The sequence below is a fragment of the Arabidopsis lyrata genome (genome assembly GCF_000004255.2).
Source record: "Arabidopsis lyrata subsp. lyrata unplaced genomic scaffold ARALYscaffold_1, whole genome shotgun sequence".
Lineage (NCBI taxonomy): Eukaryota > Viridiplantae > Streptophyta > Magnoliopsida > Brassicales > Brassicaceae > Arabidopsis > Arabidopsis lyrata.
In genome coordinates, this window is record NW_003302555.1 from 16,288,366 (window position 1) to 16,310,761 (window position 22,396).

Here is a 22,396-nt window from a genome sequence, read left to right on the forward strand (position 1 = left end):
AGATTATCCTACAAGTCAAAAGGACTTGGTGAATGTATCTAATAAGGCAATAATGCCAAGAGAGAAAGATAGATACAAGGCAATATTAGCCACCATCTTATTGCGAGTCTCATAATCCAGGACTATAAGTCCGTGGATGAGTCTATTGCTAGATGAGCAAAATAATGACTTACTGATAAAAACAGTGAATTACGACCTCATAGATTAACCCCATTACCTGATGCCAATAAGGCCGCAGAGGATAAGAAAGAATCCAAAGAATCTAACCATGTCTAAAGTAATAGACCACACGGTTGTAGCCGTAGTGGATGGAAAGGACGTGGTTGTGGCCACTATAACTCATCCGACCGTGGGAACCACTATAACCGTGGATGTAGACCCAATTCCGGCCGTGGTCGAGGGCGAGGACGATGTGGTATTTCCAAACCACAACACTCGACCAAATGAGTATGCCATAGATGTGGAATGGGGAACCATTGGGCTAAGATATGTAGGACTTCCAAACATCGTTGTGACCTCTATCAAGAGAGTGTGAAAAGGAAGAATCCTACAGTCCATTTGGTTTATAAAAATGGTGAACATGATCAAGATAATCTAATAGAGTATGAGACTTCTGATTGCCTAAAAGAATAAAGTTGATAAATCTGAGTTCGAGATCAAAACCTCTATGTTTTCTTTGCATTTTATGGTTTCATTGATTGTTATTTCCTTGAATTTATTTTATATTATTTTATGTTTAAAACATGATTCTTGTCCATATAAGAAATGGCCGAGGACAAGAACATATTTGTGGTGGATAGTGGAGCCACACAAAAGATAAGAGATATTTTCCTAAATCTCATAATGAAAAAATGCCAATATTAGCACTATAGCGGGTATAGCAAACCTTATTGAGGGCTACGGCCAAACCCATATTCTATTACCAAATAGCACGCATCTTGAACTAAGCGATGCCTGATATTCACCCAGCTCAAAGAGGAGCTTATTGAGTTTCAAAGAAATAAGATTGAATGGTTTCCATATTGAAACAAAGGGTGAAGGGAACAAAGAATTCCTAAATATAATTGAGATCACCAAAGGACATAAGAAAGTCCTAGAGACTATATCCGCATTATCCACTGGTCTCTACTATGCTAAAAATCGATATGATCGAAGCTAATATGGCAATGGACAAAGAGTTCATCGAGAAATTCACTTTATGGCATGACCGGCTTGGCCATCCGGGTCATAGTATGATGCGTAAACTAATAACTAATTCAAAGGGGCACACCCTAAAAGAGAAAAGAGTTATCCCTAAGAATCTCACGTGTGAAGCATGTTCACAAGAGAAACTCATTATAAGGCCATCACCGACTAAGATAAATATAGAAACCTTAAATTTTCTGGAAAGGATACAAGGAGATATATGTGGACCAATACACCCACCATGTGGGACATTTAGATATTTCATGGTCCTCATTGATGCATATACAAGATAGTCGCATGGTTTGGTCTTAAATACCGCATGGACTAGTCTAAAATCGATTGCATGATTCGGTCTTAAATACCGCATGGCCCAGATCATAAGACTGAGAGCCCACTTTCCAGATTTTCCGCTTAAGACTATACGTCTAGATAATGCCGGTGAATTCATGTCCCAAGCGTTTAATGACTACTTTATGTCCATGGGAGTAAGTGTGGAACATCCCGTGGCACATGTACATACTTAGAACGGATTAGCGGAATCTTTCATTAAACGAATTTAATTGACAGCTCGACCATTACTCATGAGGTCGAAGCTTATACGCATAAGGCCATCTTGGGGACATGCTGTTTTACATGCATCAGAGCTTATACGCATAAGGCCATCTAGTGAACATAAATATTCGCCATCCCAATTATTAACGGGTCATGAGCCAGACATATCCCATCTAAAGACATTCGGGTGTGCCGTATATGTACCGATTGCTCCACCACATAGAACAAAGATGGGACCTCAAAGGAGGATGGGAAATATGTTGGATTTGATTCTCCCACCATTATTAAGTATCTAGAGCCAACTACGGGTGATCTATTTAAGGCTAGATACGCGGATTATCATTTTAATGAATCCGAATTTCCTACTTTAGGTGGAGAGACAAACAAGCTGGTCAAAGAAATATCATGGAATCAAACATCCTTAAATTGGCAAGATCCTCGGACTCTGATATGAGAATCAGAGGTCCATAAGATAATAAATTTGCAAAAGCTAGCTAATGAATTGCCAGATTCCTTTGATGACCCAAAAAGAGTTATAAAAGCGTACATACCAGCTTGTAATGCACCAGTACGTATTGATGTTCACAAGGAACACAATCAAGTTGCTACAGAGTCTAGACAACGTAAGAAACGTGGTAGACCAATAAGTTCCAATGATAAAAACCCTCAGAAATTAAATAAAGGTGCAATAGGAATCCGAGGTTACTAAGGAAACCATCCTAGACATGGAGATAAGGCCGGCCGGCTCTAAGGTACACGTACCAAACAATGTAGCTTGGGACGCCAAGCTGCAAAGTGTTAAAGGTCCTACCATAATAAATCTCAAATCGATTATATCATGTCTGGAACATAATGGAACATATAAGAAACGTCGACATAAGATGATTTTGCATGCAAGGTAGCACTTGAACTTGTGAATATAAATGAGGATCAGGAGCCCACGTCTATACTAGAGTGCACTCAAAGACTTGATTGATTAAATGGTACAAGACCATAAAACGTGGAGCTAAGAATCATTAAGAAAAGGAATGAGTTTGGTCCGACCTTAAGGACACCATTCGATGTAAAAACCAATAGGACACAAATGGGTCTTTGTGAAGAAGAGAAATGAGAATAATGAAATCGTGAGATATTAGCACAAGGATTCTCACAATGACCGGGGATAGATTATGAAGAAACATACTCCCCTGTGGTGGATGCTAAGTCTGGCTATATAAAGGAAAAGATTTGATTTGCGGCTAATGGATGTAATGCCTGCATATTTATATAAGTCCACTGGATAATATATATGAGATTACCAGAGGGTATTGAGCTCAAAGATAAGAAAGATTCTCGAGAATATCACTGCATAAGGCTAGACAAATCCTTTCATGGACTTAGACCAAATAGGCATATGGAATGTTATAAATGATCCCATTAGTCCATGTATTTTCATAAAGAGGTTTGCAAACAAAGGATTTGTAGTCATAGCAGTGTATATGAATAATTTAAACCTCTGGGTAATCGACCAAACAGTTGAGTATATCGAAAAGAAAGACCTAGGCAATAATTAAGTTCTGTTTGAGATTACAACCTGAGTACATGAATAATGGAATCCTTGTGCATCAAAAGGCATATACTGAAAAATACTCAAGGATATTTAATAAGGACCAGGCCCGCCCATTGACCAGGCCCAATGGTGGTGAGAAGCCTTGGATTGGATAGTTATCCATTCGGTCCAAAGAAGGACGAGGAAGAAGTTCTCGGTCCTGAAGTGTCATACCTCAGTGTCATAGGAGCGTTAATGTACTTGGCTAGCCACACTAGACCAGACATATGTTTTGCCGTGAACCTTCTTTGTCTAAATTTAGTTCATGATCAACCCAAAGGCACTGGAAAGGTTTGAAGGAAGGTTTGGTTAAATTTTAAAGTTTATTCTTCCTACTTTGATTATTTGGGTTTATTCTATACTGATCTAACCAAAGAAGGTCTAGTTTGCCTTGGTTTAGTTTGTTTTGCTGATGCAGGTAAGATCAGATTATGGCATGGTCAATAAATAGGAACTACGTGTGGCTTGATCCCTTCCAAGGGTACGTAGGTAGCCTTCTTCAAGGCGCAGCTACTACAACATCAAAGACCATCATATGTGAAGACAACGTAGCCATGTATCGCTCAGCTCAAGGACGGCTACATCAAGGGAGATCGGACAAAGCACATTCTACCTAAGTTCTTCTTCACGCATGACCTACAAAAGGATGGTGAAGTTCAAGTGGTGCAAGTTCGTTCAAGCAACAACTCAGCCGATCTCTTCACTAAAGCACTACCGACAACAACATTAAGGAAGCTCACGCACCAGATTGGAATGCGGAGACTTAAGGACTTGCAGGGATGACCAAAACAGGGGGAGTAATGCGTGCTGTACTCTTTTTCCTTCACCGTGGTTTTGTCCCAATGGGTTTTCCTGGTAAGGTTTTAATGAGGCAGCATCCCCAAGCGCATTACAAAGATCATTTGACATCTACACGGTTATGTCATCCAAGGGGGAGTGTTGTAAACCACATAATGGATGGACTCCATAACCGTGGCCGATGTCCATGTTCTAGAAGGCCCATGTCCATGTTCTAGAAGGTCCATGTCTATCTTCTAGAAGATTCGCCCAATGACGGTTTATGTTAGTCTTAGTGGGCTTTGGGCTTTAGGGTTTCCTAGTACAATTGGGATTTGTCTCCCTTATTGTGTATATATATAAGTTGTAAACTCATTCATTAATCAATAGAATACACGAGATTCATAACACATTTCTATTAGTCCTTTTCTTTGACGAATCCAACTTATTGCCTTGATAGAAATATGGTAATAGTCTCTCCACGGTGCAGGAAGTTGATAAAATTATCATTTACAAATGGGTGACTCTGCTATTTGGGCCAGACCAAGAGAAATAGCTTGCAAATGGGCCAGGAAAATGTACACTAATTGATCTCAAATTAAACTTAAAGAATGGGCCGACGACAACAAAAAAGAGGATGGCCCAGGCCCATGAAAGGATTAGGGTTTTCCAAGCTGGATCATTGAGAGGCGAGGTTGGTGTGGCATCGTTGATGAATCGGAGCGCGTCTGTGCTCCGGTGAGAAATATCACGGTGGCAGGAAGATAGCAATTGGAACAGATCTCTAGTGTCACGGTCGAAGTGGGAATAGATCCGATGATCCCAAGATCGGAAGAGATGGAGTTCCGATATGCAAAATAAAGATTGGTTATTGATGAGAAGTTTCTCTCCATGAAAGAGGATGTCCTGAACGACTCGGGATCTGGTCGGGACGAGAAGAGAAGCTTGAGCCAACCCTTTGGTAACCCGTCTTCCTTCCATGACGTCTTCGTCAACCTCACGGGAATGTGCATCCCAAAGACCAGACTCAATCACCAAAGCTGGAGAATCAAGTTCATCCGAACCCACAATGAGATAACAAAATTTCTGAGGGTTTGAGAAAGATCCCGAATTTGTAATCCGGAATGAATAAGTGAAGCTAGCAGCAATCGTGGAGTCATTCACATCCTCTTCATCTTCTTCAAGAAACATGTCATACCAAATCTTTTGAAAGTTCTTCCCCTTAGACAGATTCCCTTTTGGGGGATTAATCTCCGGCAAACGCTTAAGCAAAGCATTGTAGGTACTTAGCACAAGGCTAGAGGTGGAGATGAAACACTGCCATGGCAGGAAATCCTTCAAAGGAGAGACATGAAAATCTTCACTTAGCAGATCAGAGAGATAGACTACGAGTAGATTTAAACAAGTTTCCATTAAACTTAGCACAAAGCTAGAGTCTTTAGATGAATCTCTACAAAGTGGTGGGGAGAATCTCCAGGAGAGGTGAAGTCAGATTCTAGGGTTTGACAGAAAGAGACTGGAGAGGGAAGAAGGGTAGACGGAGGAGATGAGTCTTCATCAGAGAAGACAAGTGAGCTAAGATCTGAAATCTAAATTCAAAAAATTTCACTAGTACGAGCTTTGGGAGACTTGCCCCAAATAGACGAGTTCTCTCTTTTCACTTTCGCTACGAGTGTAAGAAACTATTTTGGCTGTGTTTGTGTTTTTTTATGAGAGGTAAAAGATAGTTATTGTAACTCAGTTACATCATCCAAGAGCCGCTTGTTCTTGGCTACACCAAGTCATCTCCAAATCAAAATTTTTTGCTCTATACCAATATTCCTAGACATCCCAACATTAGGGTTTTCAATCTATGAAGAAGGAAGTTGTGGTGAAGATTAGGGTTTAAGAAGAGGTTGCGGTGGAAGGGGGTGAATAGAGAGCTCATTTGCTGCCGACGTTCTTAGAATTAAGTGACCGCCGACGAAATTAAGATACTCCGATTAAGATACGCTTTCTCAATTTCAATAATTAGAAATCGGACTTCGTCTACTATAACAGAATAACATAATAAGAAGATCTAGGGTTTACAGTGAGAACAGACAGTTTTGAAGAAGACATAAAAAAAAACATATAAAAAGTCGTAAGGTAAGACTTGAACTCAGGACCAGGGGTTATTCAACTCTCGCTAAACCACTAGGCAAAGACAATATATTCTCATAAATTTTTAAAAAAGATTGTATATATATACGTAAATACTATGGGTTAAATTTTAACCGCAGTTAGCGATTCCGTTACCATTGTTATCAGCCGTTAACGCGGAGGTACAAATCTACCAAAATTTAAAAAAAAAAATAAAAAATTTAAAAGACAACAATAATTATAAAAGGTATTTTTATTCCAATTTTAAAACTACATGTATTAAACGGCCAAATAAAAAATAGATAGCGGTTTATTCGGGTTTTTTCCCGTAAACCAAATGAGGATATTTAAATCTATACTATATAAAAGTCGAGGCAATAAGCCTCTCAGGCCGTCCACGTAGGATTTTAAACGACCAATCGCGAATAGCCACTTCAGCAGTTAACATTTTTACACATCACGTTAATTAACATTTTTATTTTTTTATATTTTCTATACTTAAATATTTTTAAAAAGGAAAAGAAACAAAATATATGGAAAGAAGAAAAATGTGAATTTTTGAAATAACAAAATACAGAAATAGTAAAAATGGAAATTATATATTTCAATATTATTATGCAGCGAATATATTTTTGTTATCCATAAGGTAATTAAATTGATAACGTAGGTAATTAAAAGGCTAACCAAATCTAATTAAAAATGTAAAAATACAGAAGGTAGTTATGACGGTTTACCCTAGACATTAAACTATAAATATTGAACCTGGACAACACAATTAGTATTCAGTTTCAAAAGAATTTAGTATTATGCGACTTTGATTTTTTTTCTCGTGCTACATACTTTTTGATTTATTTTTTTTGCTGCTTTTAGACTGTTTGATTTGTATTTCAGGTTACACTAATGAATCGAGTCTAGGTTCATTCAATTGTGACTTTTAAACCAATTACAAGGTATTAAGATCCTGAAATTTATGTACCTTTCAAATTGTTTCCTTGTGTGGATATTGTTAATTTCTTTATGTTAAATATATGCATGAAAAGTGGTTCACATGTAGAAAGCAAAAAATCAAAGAAATCAAATTAAAAAATTGAAAAGAATTATATATTGAAGAAGAAGAATATGAGAAAAGGTAATTCTTAAAAAAAAAGAAAAAAAAGTTATTATATATAGGGTTCTATATATTATAATCGTTTGATTAATTTGAGTTCGATGTTTTTGAATTATCTTTTTAACCATGTAAGGCTTCTTCAGAAACCAAAATTTAACATATTTGTTTGCCAAATCTAAACGATTAGGATGACAATTATAATAACGATAGCAGGTGACTTTTTTTTTTTTGTAATTGTCCGTATTATTTTCAAGTATATTTTTATCATCAATAAGAGGACAAGTATGAATGAGTAGATTTAAATATTCTGAAGATTATATTGCTATTCAATTTAAGATTTATCAAAACTTAATCAAAGTTTGATGTTATTTGTTTATGTATTTGAAAATAGTAATCTAAAAGATTCATAAATTTGGAGTTATTGGAGACCATATTTTATAAATTTGAAGCTCTAAAACCTATAAAAATTTCATAGCTTAAGTCGAAACCACTAGCTTGTATACTACATAAAAATCGAAGTTATAAGCTTCGGAAACCATCAACAAAATTCCAAAAGACTAATCACGATTAGCCATCTCGGTAAATTTTTTCTTTACATAGATATTGTTAATTTCTTTATGTAAAATATATGCATGAAAAGTGGTTCGCATGTAGAATGCAAAGAAATCAAAGAAATCAAATAAATAAAAAAGTAAAAGAATTATATATATTGAAGAAGAACAAGAGAAGTAAAAAAGTAATTCTTAAAAAAAAATAAAAAAAAAGGTAATTATATATAGGGTTCTATATATTATAAAGGTTTGATTAATTTGAGTTATTTGTTTTAAAATTATGTTTTTAACCAAGCAAGGCTTCTTCAGAAACCAAAGTTTGGCGTGTTTGTTAGCCAAATCTAACCGATTACGATGAACAGTTATATTAAAGATTGCAGGTGACTATTTTTTTTTTGTAATTATCCGTATTATTTTCGCGTATTTTTTTATCATCAATAAGAGAACAAGTATGAAGGAGTAGATTTAAATAATATGAATAATATATTGTTATTTAATTTAAGATTTATCAAAACTCTATCAAAGTTTGATGTTATTTGTTTATGTATTTGTAAATAGTAATCTAAAAACTTCATAATTTGGAGTTATTGGAGACCATGATTTTATAAATTTGAAGCTCTTAAAGCTATAAAAAGTTCATAGCTTAAGACGAAACCACTAGCTTCTATACTACATAAAAGTCAAAGTTATAAGCTTCTAAAATTGTCCACAAAATTTTGAAAGACTAATCATGATTAGCTATCTCAGTAATTAGCAATTTTAGATCCAATAATTTTCTATATTAAGATACTTATAAGAAGAAATATATATATATATATATATATATATATATATATATATGAAACAAGAAAAATGTAAACTTAAAAAAAAAAACATATGGGTAGACAAAAAATGTAAAGTTTTGTTATTAAAATATATAAAATAATATCAATAGAAAATTAAGATACTTTAAAAAAGTAAAAAATAAAAAAAAACTTGAAAAAAATATATGCAAAAAAGAAAAATGTAAAATTTTTGTTAGTAGAATATATAAAATAATATCATTATTAGTCTTACTAAATTTGCCAATATCCCTTCTTAATCACGGTTAGGGGTCGGCATTTTAGTTTGATGTCGAGTTAAATTTGAATTCGGTTATTTCGATATTAATAAAACATCAAGTCTCTAATAAAACTCATTTTCGTTCATTTTAATTTGGTTTGGCTTGATTCGGTCTGTTATTTAAAATAAATTATTTATAAAATTGAATGAACGGCAAGAAATTGAAGCAAGAAAACTCGAAATTATATAATTGGGATAAAAATAAAAAAATTTGAATAGAATAATCAATCAAGAGGTATGTGAAAAAAAAATAAAAAGAAAGAGTATACAATATATACATGTAACATGTGTAAGTTTATTCATTTGTTTCTTTTCATTTAAATGTTGATTGGTAATTTTTCATGTTTCAAGTTTGATGTTAGAATATTAGATCATTTTAATCACTAAAATTTTGAAGTCTGTTTTATATACTTGAGTAAAATATGACACATCGTATTTGTAATATTTTTTATACCAACTTTGATCCTATAAGCTTTTTTTTATTAAAAACATTTTAACCAACATAAATGATACTAAAAATATAAATAAAACAACATATATGCTATAAAGAATTTAAAAATGAAACATTATTGTAATTAATTGATTATTAAGCCCAAAATATATTTAAACAATCAACAAAAGTAAACCCCCGCATAGCGGGGGTTATAACCTAGTCAAACAATTAATATTAATTTGAGATGGAAGAAAAAGGCAATGTCAACAAAAATGCTAATACTATTTCAACTAAACAAATATACAAACGAAGTTTTAGAAATTTGGCATGGAGCACGTGCCCCACCCTTAAGCACCCTAGATCCGCTCCTAGTCGCCATCTAATTTTCCTCAACCATAATTAAACTGCTTCAGAGGCAAAAACGCATGAATGCCTTGAAAATAGTAGTCACAATAGGCAAGGTAAATAATGGTACATAAACTAATGTAGTTGGCTAAAAATGTCCCAAGTGTGCAATTATGAGCACATTGTATATTATGTAGAACTAGTGAACACAGCTTCACATAATCCGTCCTCTTAAACGCACATCAATAACTAGGTAGACGGTGCACAGTCGCTGGAGGATTAAGGACAGAAACTAAAGTTCTTAAAACAACACAACATAACACTAAGGTGGTGTTATTCAATGATGGATTTTAATAGAATTGAAATCCAACACTAATCCAGTGTTATTCAACTAATGATTATAAATCTAACGTTAAAATCTGGTGTTATTAGATCTTATACTTCATTAGATTTAAAAAGTTTGGTGTTATTCAATGGTGGAGTTAAAGTCAATTCTTTAAGGTTTGTAAAATCCAGTGTTATTCAAAACTAAAAGACTTGTAAAATCTTTGTATATTAAGTCATTTGAAATGAAACCTCTTTGGAGTTTCATGAGTAAATTATTAGAATTAAAATCCAAGATATACTGCAGAGATTTTGAAATCCACACAAACAGATTCTTAAAACCAATATCAGAAAGCAAATCTAAACCTTAAAGAATTGACTTTAACTCCACCATTCTTTACATAAGAAACAATCTTTTCATCTTTTAAGTCTTTCGTATCTTCATTTTTGAGAATATTATATGATTTCAAATATTTATTCAATTGTTTTTTTTGTTAGTGTGGTATTGAATCAATTTTCTTCTCTTTCCAAAAATTATGGTTTACAAGTTTTCTTTTAAGCCACAGAACATATCAATTATCCGTTAAATATATGAAAGATGAATGAACAATTAATCAATTAGTTATGTATAGCTAAAGAACATATCACGGGTACTGTTTTTTTTTTTTTTTCAGCATACGTGATTTTGTATACACATTTTTTACTAGAAGCAAATACGAATGTCTAACATTAACAATATATCCTTCTTAATAATTTCGACCTCCAATAGGTTCCCTATTTCTAGAAATTACTACTACTAAACTTGCATGATGGTTAATATAATATATATTTTCTAAAACATGCTTGACAATTTTACAATTTTTACTAGTCTTTAAAACTCCTAGAATTATATATTATACTTCCTCCGTTTCAGTTTAGTTGTCGTTTTAGGATTTCAATTTTGTTTCATAATAGTTGTCGTTTTAGGTTTTCAATGCAAATGTTTGGTGAAAATTTCAGTTTTATCCTTACTGTTTTAATGTTTTGGCTAATAAAATTTTTTATAAAATATATTAATAAAAGGTAAAACAGAAAATTTAATGTTTTTCTTAATTTGTGTGAAAAAACCTTAAACGACAACTAAAACGAAACGGAGGGAGTAGTCAATAAGAATTTTATTTAAAACATGTCTTTGAATTTTCCAAGGCATGTCATTTTTCATCTTTTCTAAACAATTGAATGATTAGAGAGACTTTAAAGTGGGAAATGGATTTCTCCATGGTTTACTACATAGAGAACAAAACAAAACTATTATGGTCAACAAAAGAGAACTTACTTTTTTTTGCTGAAAAAAAAAAAGAAAAGAAAGAGAACTTACTTTTATCAAAAAAGGGCAAAAAAAACACAGAGTGATGACGTGGCTCAAAGAAACACTTGGAAAAGACTCTGTGTCAGCAACTCAGCATCAGTCAAGTCAACTCCTTTAACCCAATCAACGCGCTACACTATTCACTGTGACAATTTCTCTTCACTTTCCATGACCTCTCTTTTTCCATTTTTCCCAGCACTCACTCTCGTTAAGCTTTTCATCTTTTAGCTTGAAAATAATATTCACTGGGGTCAAAAAGATGAAGAAGATACATGTTCCTCCAGAAACAGGCAAGTTCATGTTCTGTCTCTTCTTCACCTTCTTCTCTTGTTGCCATGTATGTTTCTCTGAGTTGTCTTTGAACCAGACAAACACAATGATCGAACTCTCTAGGTTCCTTAATATCTCGGATTGGAATCTTCCTGGTTCTGAGGGGAATCCATGTTCATGGAACGGTGTTCTTTGCAGCCGACCAGGCAATAGCTCTGTGATTAGCCTGTCTCTCTCTAACTTTGATCTCTCCAATTCTTCATTCTTACCACTTGTCTGCAATCTCCAGACTTTGGAGTCTCTTGATGTCTCCAACAACAGATTAAGCTCAATCCCAGATGGGTTCGTGACGAATTGTGAAAAACTCATTGGGTTGAAGCATCTGAACTTCAGCACGAACAAGTTTTCTTCTTCCCCTGGTTTCCGCGGTTTCTCCAAATTGGCGGTTCTTGATTTCTCTCACAACGTGTTGAGTGGGAACATTGGAGACTATGGTTTTGATGGGTTGGTTCAGTTGAGGAGTTTGAATCTTAGCTTCAACAGTTTAACTGGTTCTGTTCCAGTTCATTTGACCAAAGGTCTGGAGAAGCTCGAGGTTTCAGATAATGGTTTGAGCGGTACTATTCCCGAGGGGATCGACGATTACCAAGAACTAAAGCTGATAGATCTCAGTGATAATCAGCTTAGTGGGTCAATCCCGAGTTCGTTGGGAAACCTCTCCAAGTTAGAAAGTTTACTTCTTTCCAATAACTATCTTAGTGGGCTAATCCCAGAATCACTTTCAAGCATCCAAACCTTGCGTCGATTTGCAGCGAACCGTAACCAATTCACGGGAAGAATTCCATCAGGGATCACAAAACACCTTGAGAACTTAGATCTCAGTTTCAACAAGTTAGCGGAGTCGATTCCAGATGACCTTTTGTCGCAGCTTAAACTTGTCTCTGTGGATTTGTCGTTTAATCATCTTGTTGGATGGATACCGCAAAGCATTTCCCCTAGCCTGGTTAGGCTGAGACTAGGAAGCAATAAGCTGACAGGGAAGGTGCCCTCTACTGCGTTTGAATCACTGCAGAACCTAACCTATTTGGAGATGGACAACAACAGTCTAACTGGCAACATACCTCCTTCATTTGGAAATCTTGTGATCTTGAATCTCCTGAACTTGGCTATGAACGAGTTCACCGGAAACTTACCTCCTGCATTTGGAAATCTTACAAGGCTTCAAGTGATAAAACTGCAGGAGAACAAGCTTACTGGAGAAATCCCAGATACTATCACATTTTTGAGTAACCTCTTGATTCTTAACATCAGCTGGAATTCTCTGAGCGGATCCATACCGCCTTCGCTTTCAAACCTAACGAGGCTTTCCAGCATGAACTTGCAAGGCAACAATCTGAGTGGTACCATACCTGATAACATTAGAAATCTGGAGGATTTGATAGAACTTCAGCTCGGACAAAACCAGCTACGAGGGAGGATCCCAGTAATGCCACGAAAGTTGCAAATTTCCTTAAATCTCAGCTACAACTTGTTTGAAGGATCTATCCCTACTACATTGTCTGAACTTGACCGCTTGGAAGTTCTTGATCTGTCAAATAACAAATTCTCCGGCGAAATCCCTGATTTGCTGAGAAGTTTATTGTCCCTTACACAGCTCATACTCTCCAACAATCAGCTTACCGGAAATATTCCAAAGTTCACCAAGAATGTTTTACTCAATGTCAGCGGAAACCCTGGGATCAAGCTGAATAATGACGATAAATTCTCAATCCCGAAATCGTCATCTGGGAAGAGTAAACTAGTTTTCGTTATAATCTTTGTCGCCAGTGGAATTTGCGCTATCGTGGCCGGGATCATAACTGTCATCTTGCTGAAACTTTCTAGGCGCTTCAAGGGGATTAACAACATAGAGGCCGAACAAAACGAAGAAGGCTCAACTGTTCTTCCCGAGGTCATTCATGGGAAACTTCTCACTTCAAATGCTCTACACAGATCAAACATAAACTTCACCAAAGCTGTGGAAGCTGTTGCTCATCCAGAAAGTGCTCTGTATCAGACAATGTTCTGGAGTTACTACAGAGTAGTAATGCCCTCTGGTTCGAGTTACTTCATCAAAAAACTGAACACAAGAGACAGGATTTTCCAACAAGCCAGTAGTGAGCAACTAGAGCTAGAGCTAGAGATGTTGGGCAAGCTGCATCACGCGAACATAATGGTTCCACTAGCTTATGTGCTCTATTCAGAAGGATGCTTGCTCGTCTATGACTTTGCTCACACGTGTACCCTTTACGATGTTCTACACAACCCTACCAGTGATGTGGTTGATTGGACAAGCAGGTATAGTATTGCAGTTGGTATAGCTCAGGGAATCTCTTACTTGCATGGATCTATATCCAACGGTCGTGATCCAATCCTTCTACCAGATCTCTCTAGTAAAAAAATAATACTCAAGTCGCTCACTGAGCCCCTGGTAGGGGACATTGAACTGTTCAAGGTAATCGATCCTTCCAGAAGCAACAGCAGCCTCTCCGCTGTTGCAGGCACCATCGGCTACATTCCACCAGGTGAACACATATTACAAAACTTATATGGGCTTGACTGAGAAACAACAGCTCTCTTAATCTTTCACTTTTGATCTCTTCATCAGAGTATGCTTACACGATGAGGGTGACAATGGCTGGGAATGTCTACAGCTTTGGGGTGATTCTTTTGGAGTTATTAACTGGAAGGCCAGCTGTAAGTGAAGGAAGAGATTTGGCTAAGTGGGTGCAGAGCCATTCCAGCCATCAAGAGCAGCAGAACAACATTCTTGATCTCAGAGTGAGCAAAACATCAACTGTAGCAACAAAGCAGATGCTCCGTGCCCTCAGTGTTGCTCTTGCCTGCATAAACATCTCTCCTGGGGCAAGACCAAAGATGAAGACTGTTCTACGGATGCTCACAAGACTTTAAGTAAAAGTGTCAGATGATGCATGATGTGTAAATTTTTGCTTGTTACTGTATGTATAAGCAGCATTAGAGATTAGCGAGGTTTCTTTCCTCTGACATCTATTATCTGCATCTCCATTTTTGAGATGCTGAGAAACAAGACGGATGTATTGCATTCACAATTGTATTTTGGAAATTATCAGTCCAATATAAGATTCATGTTATTTAACCATGCTAAAGTTAGCAGCTCGTATAAGATTCATCAGATTATCAGTCCATATAAGATTCATCACATGAAGTGGATATATATGAAAAAGTCGGCAGCAAAATCATGTGAGACTGCCTTTTCCATGCGCAAAATGTTGCAGAAGATAGCTCAAACAAAGAAATGATTATGTTCAACATTACTCTTAATAGGTTGATTCTATCAAAGAAACTGATTACCGCAGAAATACAAGCTCCCATGGAATCAAGAGCAGAGAAGACTGGGATGCGAAAAACAGTAATTTGGCCTAGAATGTAAGGTCCTTTGGGTCCTCAATAATGCTTGCCAATGTTTGCAAGAACTGTGCGAGATCAGCACCATAGATGACACGATGATCTGCCGTCACATTCACCTGTGGGTTCGCAAGTGACCAGTCATCATTAACAAGTTCCCAGGACAACTCGAGACGATTTCATGAAGACAAAAGGAGAAGAGGAATAAGTTCTAACGATGGTTGATAATAAGATTTACCTGCATCTGGTTTTTCATGCCAATGCGGCCGTCTTTAGTAGCAACCACTGAAGGTTGAGATGCTCCTACAGCCATAATCGCTCCCTTCATTGATCAAAGACAAGAAAATCAGTGAGCTGTTATTCCTTAGCATAATACTTAGGCTAAGAGAATTAAGAAAAATAGTTTTACAAACTAAAATACATGCATAAAGCAAAAAGCACTTACTGTTCCAGGGGGTAGAATAGCATCAAACCGATCAACGCCAAACATTCCTAGGTTAGAGAGAGTGAAGGTACCTGAAATTACCCGGAATGGAAATAAAAGAAACAAGACTCAGAAAATCATGCTAAAGTTACACAAGCATTTTTGTTGCAAAACTCAAACTCAAATCACTTCTATATTCTAGTAGTAGGTTTACCAGTGTTGTACTCCTGAGGCTGCAGCTGCTTGGCTCGAGCCTTATCAACCAATTCTTTCCATTTTCTAGACAACGAATAAATGTCAACCTGTTTACAAAAGATAGAACAACCCACTGATACCGGTTTTGAAGACAGAGTAAACTCAAAACCTGTTATAAAGCATACAGAAGAAAAGAACCTTATCAGCGTTCTGAAGCACCGGAGTGATCAAACCACCATCAATAGCAACAGCAACAGCAACGTTGATGCTACTGTTATACACAAAACTGTTACCATCTCTACAGGAAGAGTTTACAACTGGATGTTTCGCCAGTGCAAGTGCAGTTGCCTTTGCTAGGAGTGCTGTCATTGTCACACCTTTTGACTTAATCTAAACCAACCAAACAACAAATATTAACAAAATCAATATATACACTAACAGTTTGTAACTAGTGTGTGCCTCTGATGCACATCATAACATACTATCATTTATACTTCAACTAGCTATCTGCCTATCTCTCATAATCTCATTCTCTGATTACAACCACATGTGCAATCGAAAAACTACTATACTAGTAATACACATATTCACATTATCACAATCAATGGAAGCTCCAATTTACTCTTATCATTTCGACCAAACTAATTTCAATAACTTACTCACCTTCTTGTAGAGAGCATCAAGAGCATCCGTAGTAATCGTGTAACCGACTCTAAAAGTAGGAACCGTCAAACTCTCCACCATATTCCTGCTCACAGCCCCCTGCATTGTCGTAAACGGAACCACCGACCCCAACTCCACACTAGGAGCTGCCACTACCTCCTTAACAGCTACCGCAGCTTGAACTCCTCCTCCAGCAGCAACCGCCTCAACATCTTTAGCCACAATCCTTCCCATCGGTCCACTTCCAACTAAACCAGCCAACTCCACTTTCAATTCCTTAGCTAACTTCTTAGCATAAGGAGACGCCACAATCCTCTTCCCTCCTTCAGACGCCGGATGCACCGCAGACGCAGCAACCGCCTTAACCGCAACCGGAGCAGCCGCAATCTTCTTCTCAACAGCCACAGGTGCTTCAATTGCAGCCGTAGGAGGAGCCTGAGAATCACCACCACCACCACTACCAGAAGCTTTAGCCTTAGCATCAGCAATCTCATCCTCAGTCTCAGCTAACAAAGCAATAGCAGAACCAACAGGAGCAACACCACCTTCTTCAACCATAATCGCAGCTAAATAACCATCGTAGAAAGTCTCAACATCCATATCAGCTTTATCAGATTCAACAACAACAACACTCTCTCCTTTGTTGAGTTTATCGCCTTCTGATTTAACCCAAGAGACGATTTTGCCTTCGGTCATTGTAGAACTTAGTGCAGGCATGAAGATTTCTCGGATCTTTGCTTGAATTGGGATGATTCTGGGCTTTACACGGAAACCCGTAACGGAAGATCGTGTTTTTGTGGGGAGAGTAACGGAAGGTAAGAAGGGTGTTTGGAGAAGACGAGACATTTTTCGAATTTCGTTAATCGCAATGCGAGAGAGAGAGAGAGAAATGAGATTTAAGAAGAGTGAAGAAGTTCCTCGGAATTATCGAAGAGCAGGCGGAGTTTGCCAACTAATTTACCGGTGACGATCACTGTGTCTGTGTGTGTGACTCTCTACTGTTTGTATTGAAGGTGTGATACACGCGCGTTTTTTGTTGTGGGCTATTGGGCTTTTTATGAAGGCCCAATAGATAATCTCGTTAAAGCCTTTTAAACCTTCTGCTACTTTTTTTACAGGAATAAAAACCATTAACGACCACATATTAGAGTTTTTACTTTTTACCATTAACACACATTTTTCACCTTAGTTATAGGTTTTACTGTTACCCATGGTCTCTCTCACTCACTTGACAAATGTTGGTTTTCTAATTTTCATATAAGAAAGTTTAAAAGTATAAATGATGGAAAAGAGTCTAAAATGTTTTTGTTGTTTGGTTAATAACTATCAGCCACATACAAATGAATATGGATTTAGTAAAGATTAGCCGGTGAGATCATTGTTAGCTAATGTGTATTAAAAAGGACTCTTTTATGTTGGTTTTTGGTCGGTTTGCGTCTATGATTTAGCAGTATACCGAACCGGTTTTGTTAATCGTTATTTGGGAAGTTAATTTTTGAAGAATACGAAAGTCATTTGTGTATTTTCATGAAATCTATAATTTTTATCTATAAAAGGAAGATTGCAAAAAGACATGACTAAGAACTTTGTAGCCATTGACACAGAGAGAAATCTAGAAACAGCAAAACGTTATAGAGAGAGAAAGCTACGAAAGATTATGGATGTCAAATGGGTATGGATGTGAAATGGGCTTCGTGACCATGGGCAGGACCAGTCCAAATTATAATAGTCCGGATTTGGTCACGTCCAAATTCGTCCAAATTCGAAGCGGTCAATATGGGCTAGAAGCCCATTTAGTCCACAAACAAATGGGCCGAACCCATCTGGACATGGTCCGTCCAATAAGCCTTAAAAATTAGGGTTAATAATTTAGAGAAAATTTGTTTTCTTTATTTCTTTAAAAATTAGGATTTACACTGACATTTTCACTCAAAAAATATTTTTACCGTTTTGGCGGAAAAATGTGATTTTACGATTTGGCGGAAAAATGCAATTCTTCAATTTTGAGAGAAAATGTGCTTTTGCGGTTTTGGCGGGAAATAGAAAATTATATTATTTGGGCTCCATGGGCTATCTAGTTGGTCATGGTCTTATTTGTGCTTGGTCTTAATTGGACACGGTCCTATTTGAGCTTATACTATCATGGTCCTATTTGGTCTTGGTCCCATTTGGACCTAGACAGCCCAATTGACATCCCTACGAAAGATCAACCGGAAAGACATTTGAACGGTGGCTTATGGTTAATGTATGTTTATGATCTAAATCCTGATCTCCGTATCGATTCACAGTCAATATCGTACCATATTTATCATTAAACCAGCTAAAGTATGTGATTCCGTTTAACGCTTCCGCATAAAATTAATAACAATTTATGAAAATTTGCAGCTAAGCTTTGAACTTTATGATGGTAATTACTCCATACAAAACCCCTTTAATCTATTATCTTACTGTAGTAGTAAAGATTATACTGTTTGTTTTATTACTAATCACAAATTGGTACAAATTAGTAAATATCAAAAATAAATTCAACTATTAAATTTGTGTCCTATTATAGAAGTCGTAAAAATGAGAAAACCATAAAGTCGTAAAAAGATACACATATTATAAACATTACGTAAATATGTGAAACCTACGTCACTATGCGAGCACAATAGTTTACTTTTTACGTCTATATAAACGATCGATTCGATCGTTGTAAATCACAATTCATTACTTCAATTACAAGAAAAGTAATAAGCATATATGTCTTTCGTCTCTTTATTATTCAGTATCCCGATCCTTATGCGGTATAAAATTTCTCTCTTATATATTATTTATATCCACCAAAAAATAAAATATTTTTTTATAACATATCCCTATTTTTTTCCGATTTGATTTACTAATTAATTCGCTATAGTAAATATCGTTTTATTATGTCACTAGAAATATAAATTTTAAAAATTTTAGAGGTGGTTGCATTAAGAGAATTCTTTGCCTAAAGAAAAAAAAAATGAGTGCTTGAGAAATCTTACCTTTCTCGTAATTTTAGATGCTTCTTCATCGCTACAATTTCTCTCCTTTCACTCTTCTTCTACGCTCTTGTCTTTATATCCGATCTACCTCGTTTCCTTTCAAATCCCTAAATCGTCTCCTATATCCTCTCACAAATGGACAAACCCAAGATCTGAAAAGCTTATGTCTTTTCTCTTCCCATCGCCTGATTCGAGCCTAAAGCTCGGTTTTTTTCTTCTGGGTATTTAGGGTTTTAGGGTATTGTAGAATCATGGCGAGTTTGAGTGGGAGTTGGAGAGATGCGTATAAAGGAATGTCGTCGGATAATATAAAAGGTTTAGTCTTGGCTTTATCTTCGAGCTTATTCATTGGTGCTAGTTTCATTGTTAAGAAGAAAGGTCTCAAGAGAGCTGGTGCTTCTGGTCTCAGAGCAGGTTATTTCATTCTCTTACTGATTTTGTTATAACATTTGGAGGAGATCTGTGTTTGTTTCACTTCAAATGTTTGTTACTATGCAAAGATTCAAAATTTTAGATTTCTGCTTCAGGGTAGATTCAAATTTCTAGTGGATCAATTGGTGTGTTTTTATGTGACAGATGTTGTAAAAGTATATCACAAATAACATAGATATTGCTCTTTTAATTTTCTTTGGTGATTTTGGTGATGGTGTTGTTGTGTAGGTTCTGGAGGTTACTCTTACCTGCTTGAGCCTCTCTGGTGGGTAGGCATGATAACGAGTGAGTTCCCTTCATATTTAAAGGTTTGCTCCTTTTTTGGGGTCTTGGTTAGCTTGTTGTTACTGCAGATTGGCTTTGTTTGTTGTTCTTAAATGATGGCGAGGGTATAAGTAGTTATTGGCGTTTCAGTAATGTTGATGGCACAGACAATGTTTCCTTGTTTTGTAGTGATTGTTGGGGAAATTGCCAATTTTGCCGCTTATGCCTTTGCGCCTGCCATTTTAGTAACTCCTCTCGGTGCTCTCAGCATAATTATCAGGTTTGGATAGTATTAAGTCAGATTTATTATGTATTGATCTAGCTGTGGAATCACAATCAACTTTTAGTGTTGTCTATATAAGGAATTCATTTAAGAAAGTAGCCTAGTCTAAATTTTGTGTTTCATGATGATAGTATTGTTGAACCATTAGGAGTTGTGCACTGGAGTAATAGTAATAGAACTTTTTCGGATGTGAATTTTCCAGCGCTGCTCTTGCTCATGTCATCCTACACGAAAAGTTGCATACTTTTGGGCTTCTTGGTTGTGTCTTATGTGTTGTTGGTTCGATAACTATCGTCTTACATGCTCCTCAAGAACAAGAGATTGATTCTGTGTTGCAAGTATGGAATCTTGCAACAGAACCTGGTACCATTTGATCTTTTTGCAAACCTGATTTTATCCAGTCTAATTGATGTTTGATTAATCTGTTCTAAGACATAGTGATATGTCCGGTGCAGCTTTTCTTCTCTACGCTGCAGCAGTAGTAGGAGCAGCCATTATACTCATAGTTCAGTTTGTACCACAGTACGGACAGTCACATGTCATGGTCTATATCGGGGTTTGTTCTCTTGTTGGATCATTGTCGGTAAGTGCCCAAAACTTATAATCTAACATGATTATTCATTCACTTTGTTTTGAGTCCTAATTATTTGAGTGGTGCAAGCAGGTCATGAGCGTCAAAGCGCTCGGGATAGCATTAAAGCTTACGTATTCAGGAATGAATCAGTTAATTTACCCTCAGACATGGGTCTTCTCGCTGATAGTTCTCACCTGCGTGATAACCCAAATGAACTATCTAAACAAGGTAGAGGTAGCATCAAGTTTCATGTCGATATCTGTTAACATATCATGAAAATTCATTCGGCTTCTCTTTATTTGTCTTGATGACAGGCGCTTGACACATTCAACACGGCTGTAGTTTCACCCATATACTATGTTATGTTCACATCGTTGACCATCCTGGCTAGTGTCATCATGTTTAAGGTGAAAGTATAACTCTTGGTGTTTACTCTAATTTGTTTTGGTAACTAGAGATAACAACAATTGTTAACTTTTGTGGAACAGGACTGGGATCGACAGGACGGAACTCAGATTGTGACGGAGTTGTGTGGGTTTGTGACAATCCTTTCAGGAACCTTTCTGCTTCACAAAACAAAGGACTTGGTTGATGGTGGGTGAGCTCTTTCTTTAGGAATGTGTATAAAATGAAAAATGAGAGAATGTTTCTGCAATTAACAAGTGTCTGATTGTAGGTTCTTCGTCCTCGGGAAATTTGGTTATCCGTCTTCCTAAAAATTTGGAAGATAGTAATGGGTTTGAGCAAGAAGGGATTCCACTCACTCTCAGACGCCAGGAGTGCACCAAGTCGCCAAGGCCAATGCGTCACCTCATTCTACCGCAAGACGGTCTTGAAGCTGTGTAAGGAGATACAAAGTAGATTCAATATATGTATACCAGGAGGCTGCAGAGACGGCGTGAAGAAAGGAGAAGAGAAAGAGGAGAGATAGATTATTGTTACAAGTTGCATAGGGAATTTTTCACACATTCATTTGTTTTGCTTTCTCTAGATTTTGGTCCTGAAGAGATGTGAAATGTGTAGACAGATTGATGAACTGTTATATAACACATAAGTATAGTAAATTGGTATCGGTCGTCACATTTTAGCAAAACATGTTTCATTTATCATAACATTGGTCTAAGAATCTTTGGTTGGCATATGAATCTTTCCTTTTAGGTAGTGATGCTTTTCGTGAGGATTTATAGTTTGGTTGCTTCCGTTAACGTTAAGAAAAAAAAATTGATCACTTGAAGGAAAGAATAAAGAATATATTTGACCACAAAGTGACATTAGAAAGAGATCACAACGTATAAAACATAATCAGTACTTTACGTGAGTAGTAGTTTTAAAAAAATTGCATTACAACAATCAAAGAATCGTTTACATTCATAACCCACGTCTATATATATTATTTGTAGGCTTTAACCTAGCAACATACA

At 36.3% G+C, this 22,396-nt stretch overlaps 3 protein-coding genes across 3 annotated transcripts; 2 read left to right on the forward strand and 1 right to left on the reverse strand.

The window, feature by feature from the left end:
- Positions 1–11,520: 11,520 nt before the first annotated feature.
- LOC9329884 (leucine-rich repeat receptor-like serine/threonine-protein kinase At1g17230) lies at positions 11,521–14,860 on the forward strand. The gene is made up of 2 exons (XM_002891056.2): positions 11,521–14,267; positions 14,351–14,860. The coding sequence occupies exons 1-2, from the start codon at positions 11,693–11,695 to the stop codon at positions 14,653–14,655; spliced, it is 2,880 nt and encodes a 959-aa protein (XP_002891102.1). The 5' UTR covers positions 11,521–11,692; the 3' UTR covers positions 14,656–14,860.
- A 38-nt stretch (positions 14,861–14,898) lies between these two features.
- Positions 14,899–17,385, reverse strand: LOC9327165 (dihydrolipoyllysine-residue acetyltransferase component 5 of pyruvate dehydrogenase complex, chloroplastic). The gene is made up of 6 exons (XM_021011780.1): positions 16,412–17,385; positions 15,947–16,138; positions 15,768–15,855; positions 15,575–15,645; positions 15,368–15,451; positions 14,899–15,248 (listed from the first exon to the last, which is right to left on the reverse strand). Exons 1-6 carry the CDS (start codon positions 17,255–17,257, stop codon positions 15,144–15,146), a joined length of 1,386 nt encoding a protein of 461 aa, XP_020867439.1. The 5' UTR covers positions 17,258–17,385; the 3' UTR covers positions 14,899–15,143.
- A 1,904-nt stretch (positions 17,386–19,289) lies between these two features.
- LOC9329885 (probable magnesium transporter NIPA3) lies at positions 19,290–22,101 on the forward strand. Its single transcript, XM_021013728.1, has 9 exons — positions 19,290–19,836; positions 20,083–20,139; positions 20,308–20,398; positions 20,604–20,764; positions 20,857–20,984; positions 21,066–21,203; positions 21,290–21,382; positions 21,464–21,569; positions 21,652–22,101. Exons 1-9 carry the CDS (start codon positions 19,674–19,676, stop codon positions 21,819–21,821), a joined length of 1,107 nt encoding a protein of 368 aa, XP_020869387.1. The 5' UTR covers positions 19,290–19,673; the 3' UTR covers positions 21,822–22,101.
- Positions 22,102–22,396: the final 295 nt, after the last annotated feature.

Coding starts and splice junctions, on each gene's coding strand:
- LOC9329884 (XM_002891056.2), top strand. CDS start 11,693: ATGAAGAAGATACATGTTCCTCCAGAAACAGGCAAGTTCATGTTCTGT. Junction 14,268..14,350: donor CATCGGCTACATTCCACCAG/GTGAACACATAT, acceptor TCTCTTCATCAG/AGTATGCTTACACGATGAGG.
- LOC9327165 (XM_021011780.1), bottom strand. CDS start 17,257: ATGTCTCGTCTTCTCCAAACACCCTTCTTACCTTCCGTTACTCTCCCC. Junction 15,856..15,946: donor TGCTTCAGAACGCTGATAAG/GTTCTTTTCTTC, acceptor TTTTGTAAACAG/GTTGACATTTATTCGTTGTC. Junction 15,646..15,767: donor GCCTCAGGAGTACAACACTG/GTAAACCTACTA, acceptor GGGTAATTTCAG/GTACCTTCACTCTCTCTAAC.
- LOC9329885 (XM_021013728.1), top strand. CDS start 19,674: ATGGCGAGTTTGAGTGGGAGTTGGAGAGATGCGTATAAAGGAATGTCG. Junction 20,140..20,307: donor GTGGGTAGGCATGATAACGA/GTGAGTTCCCTT, acceptor CTTGTTTTGTAG/TGATTGTTGGGGAAATTGCC. Junction 20,985..21,065: donor CTCTTGTTGGATCATTGTCG/GTAAGTGCCCAA, acceptor TGGTGCAAGCAG/GTCATGAGCGTCAAAGCGCT.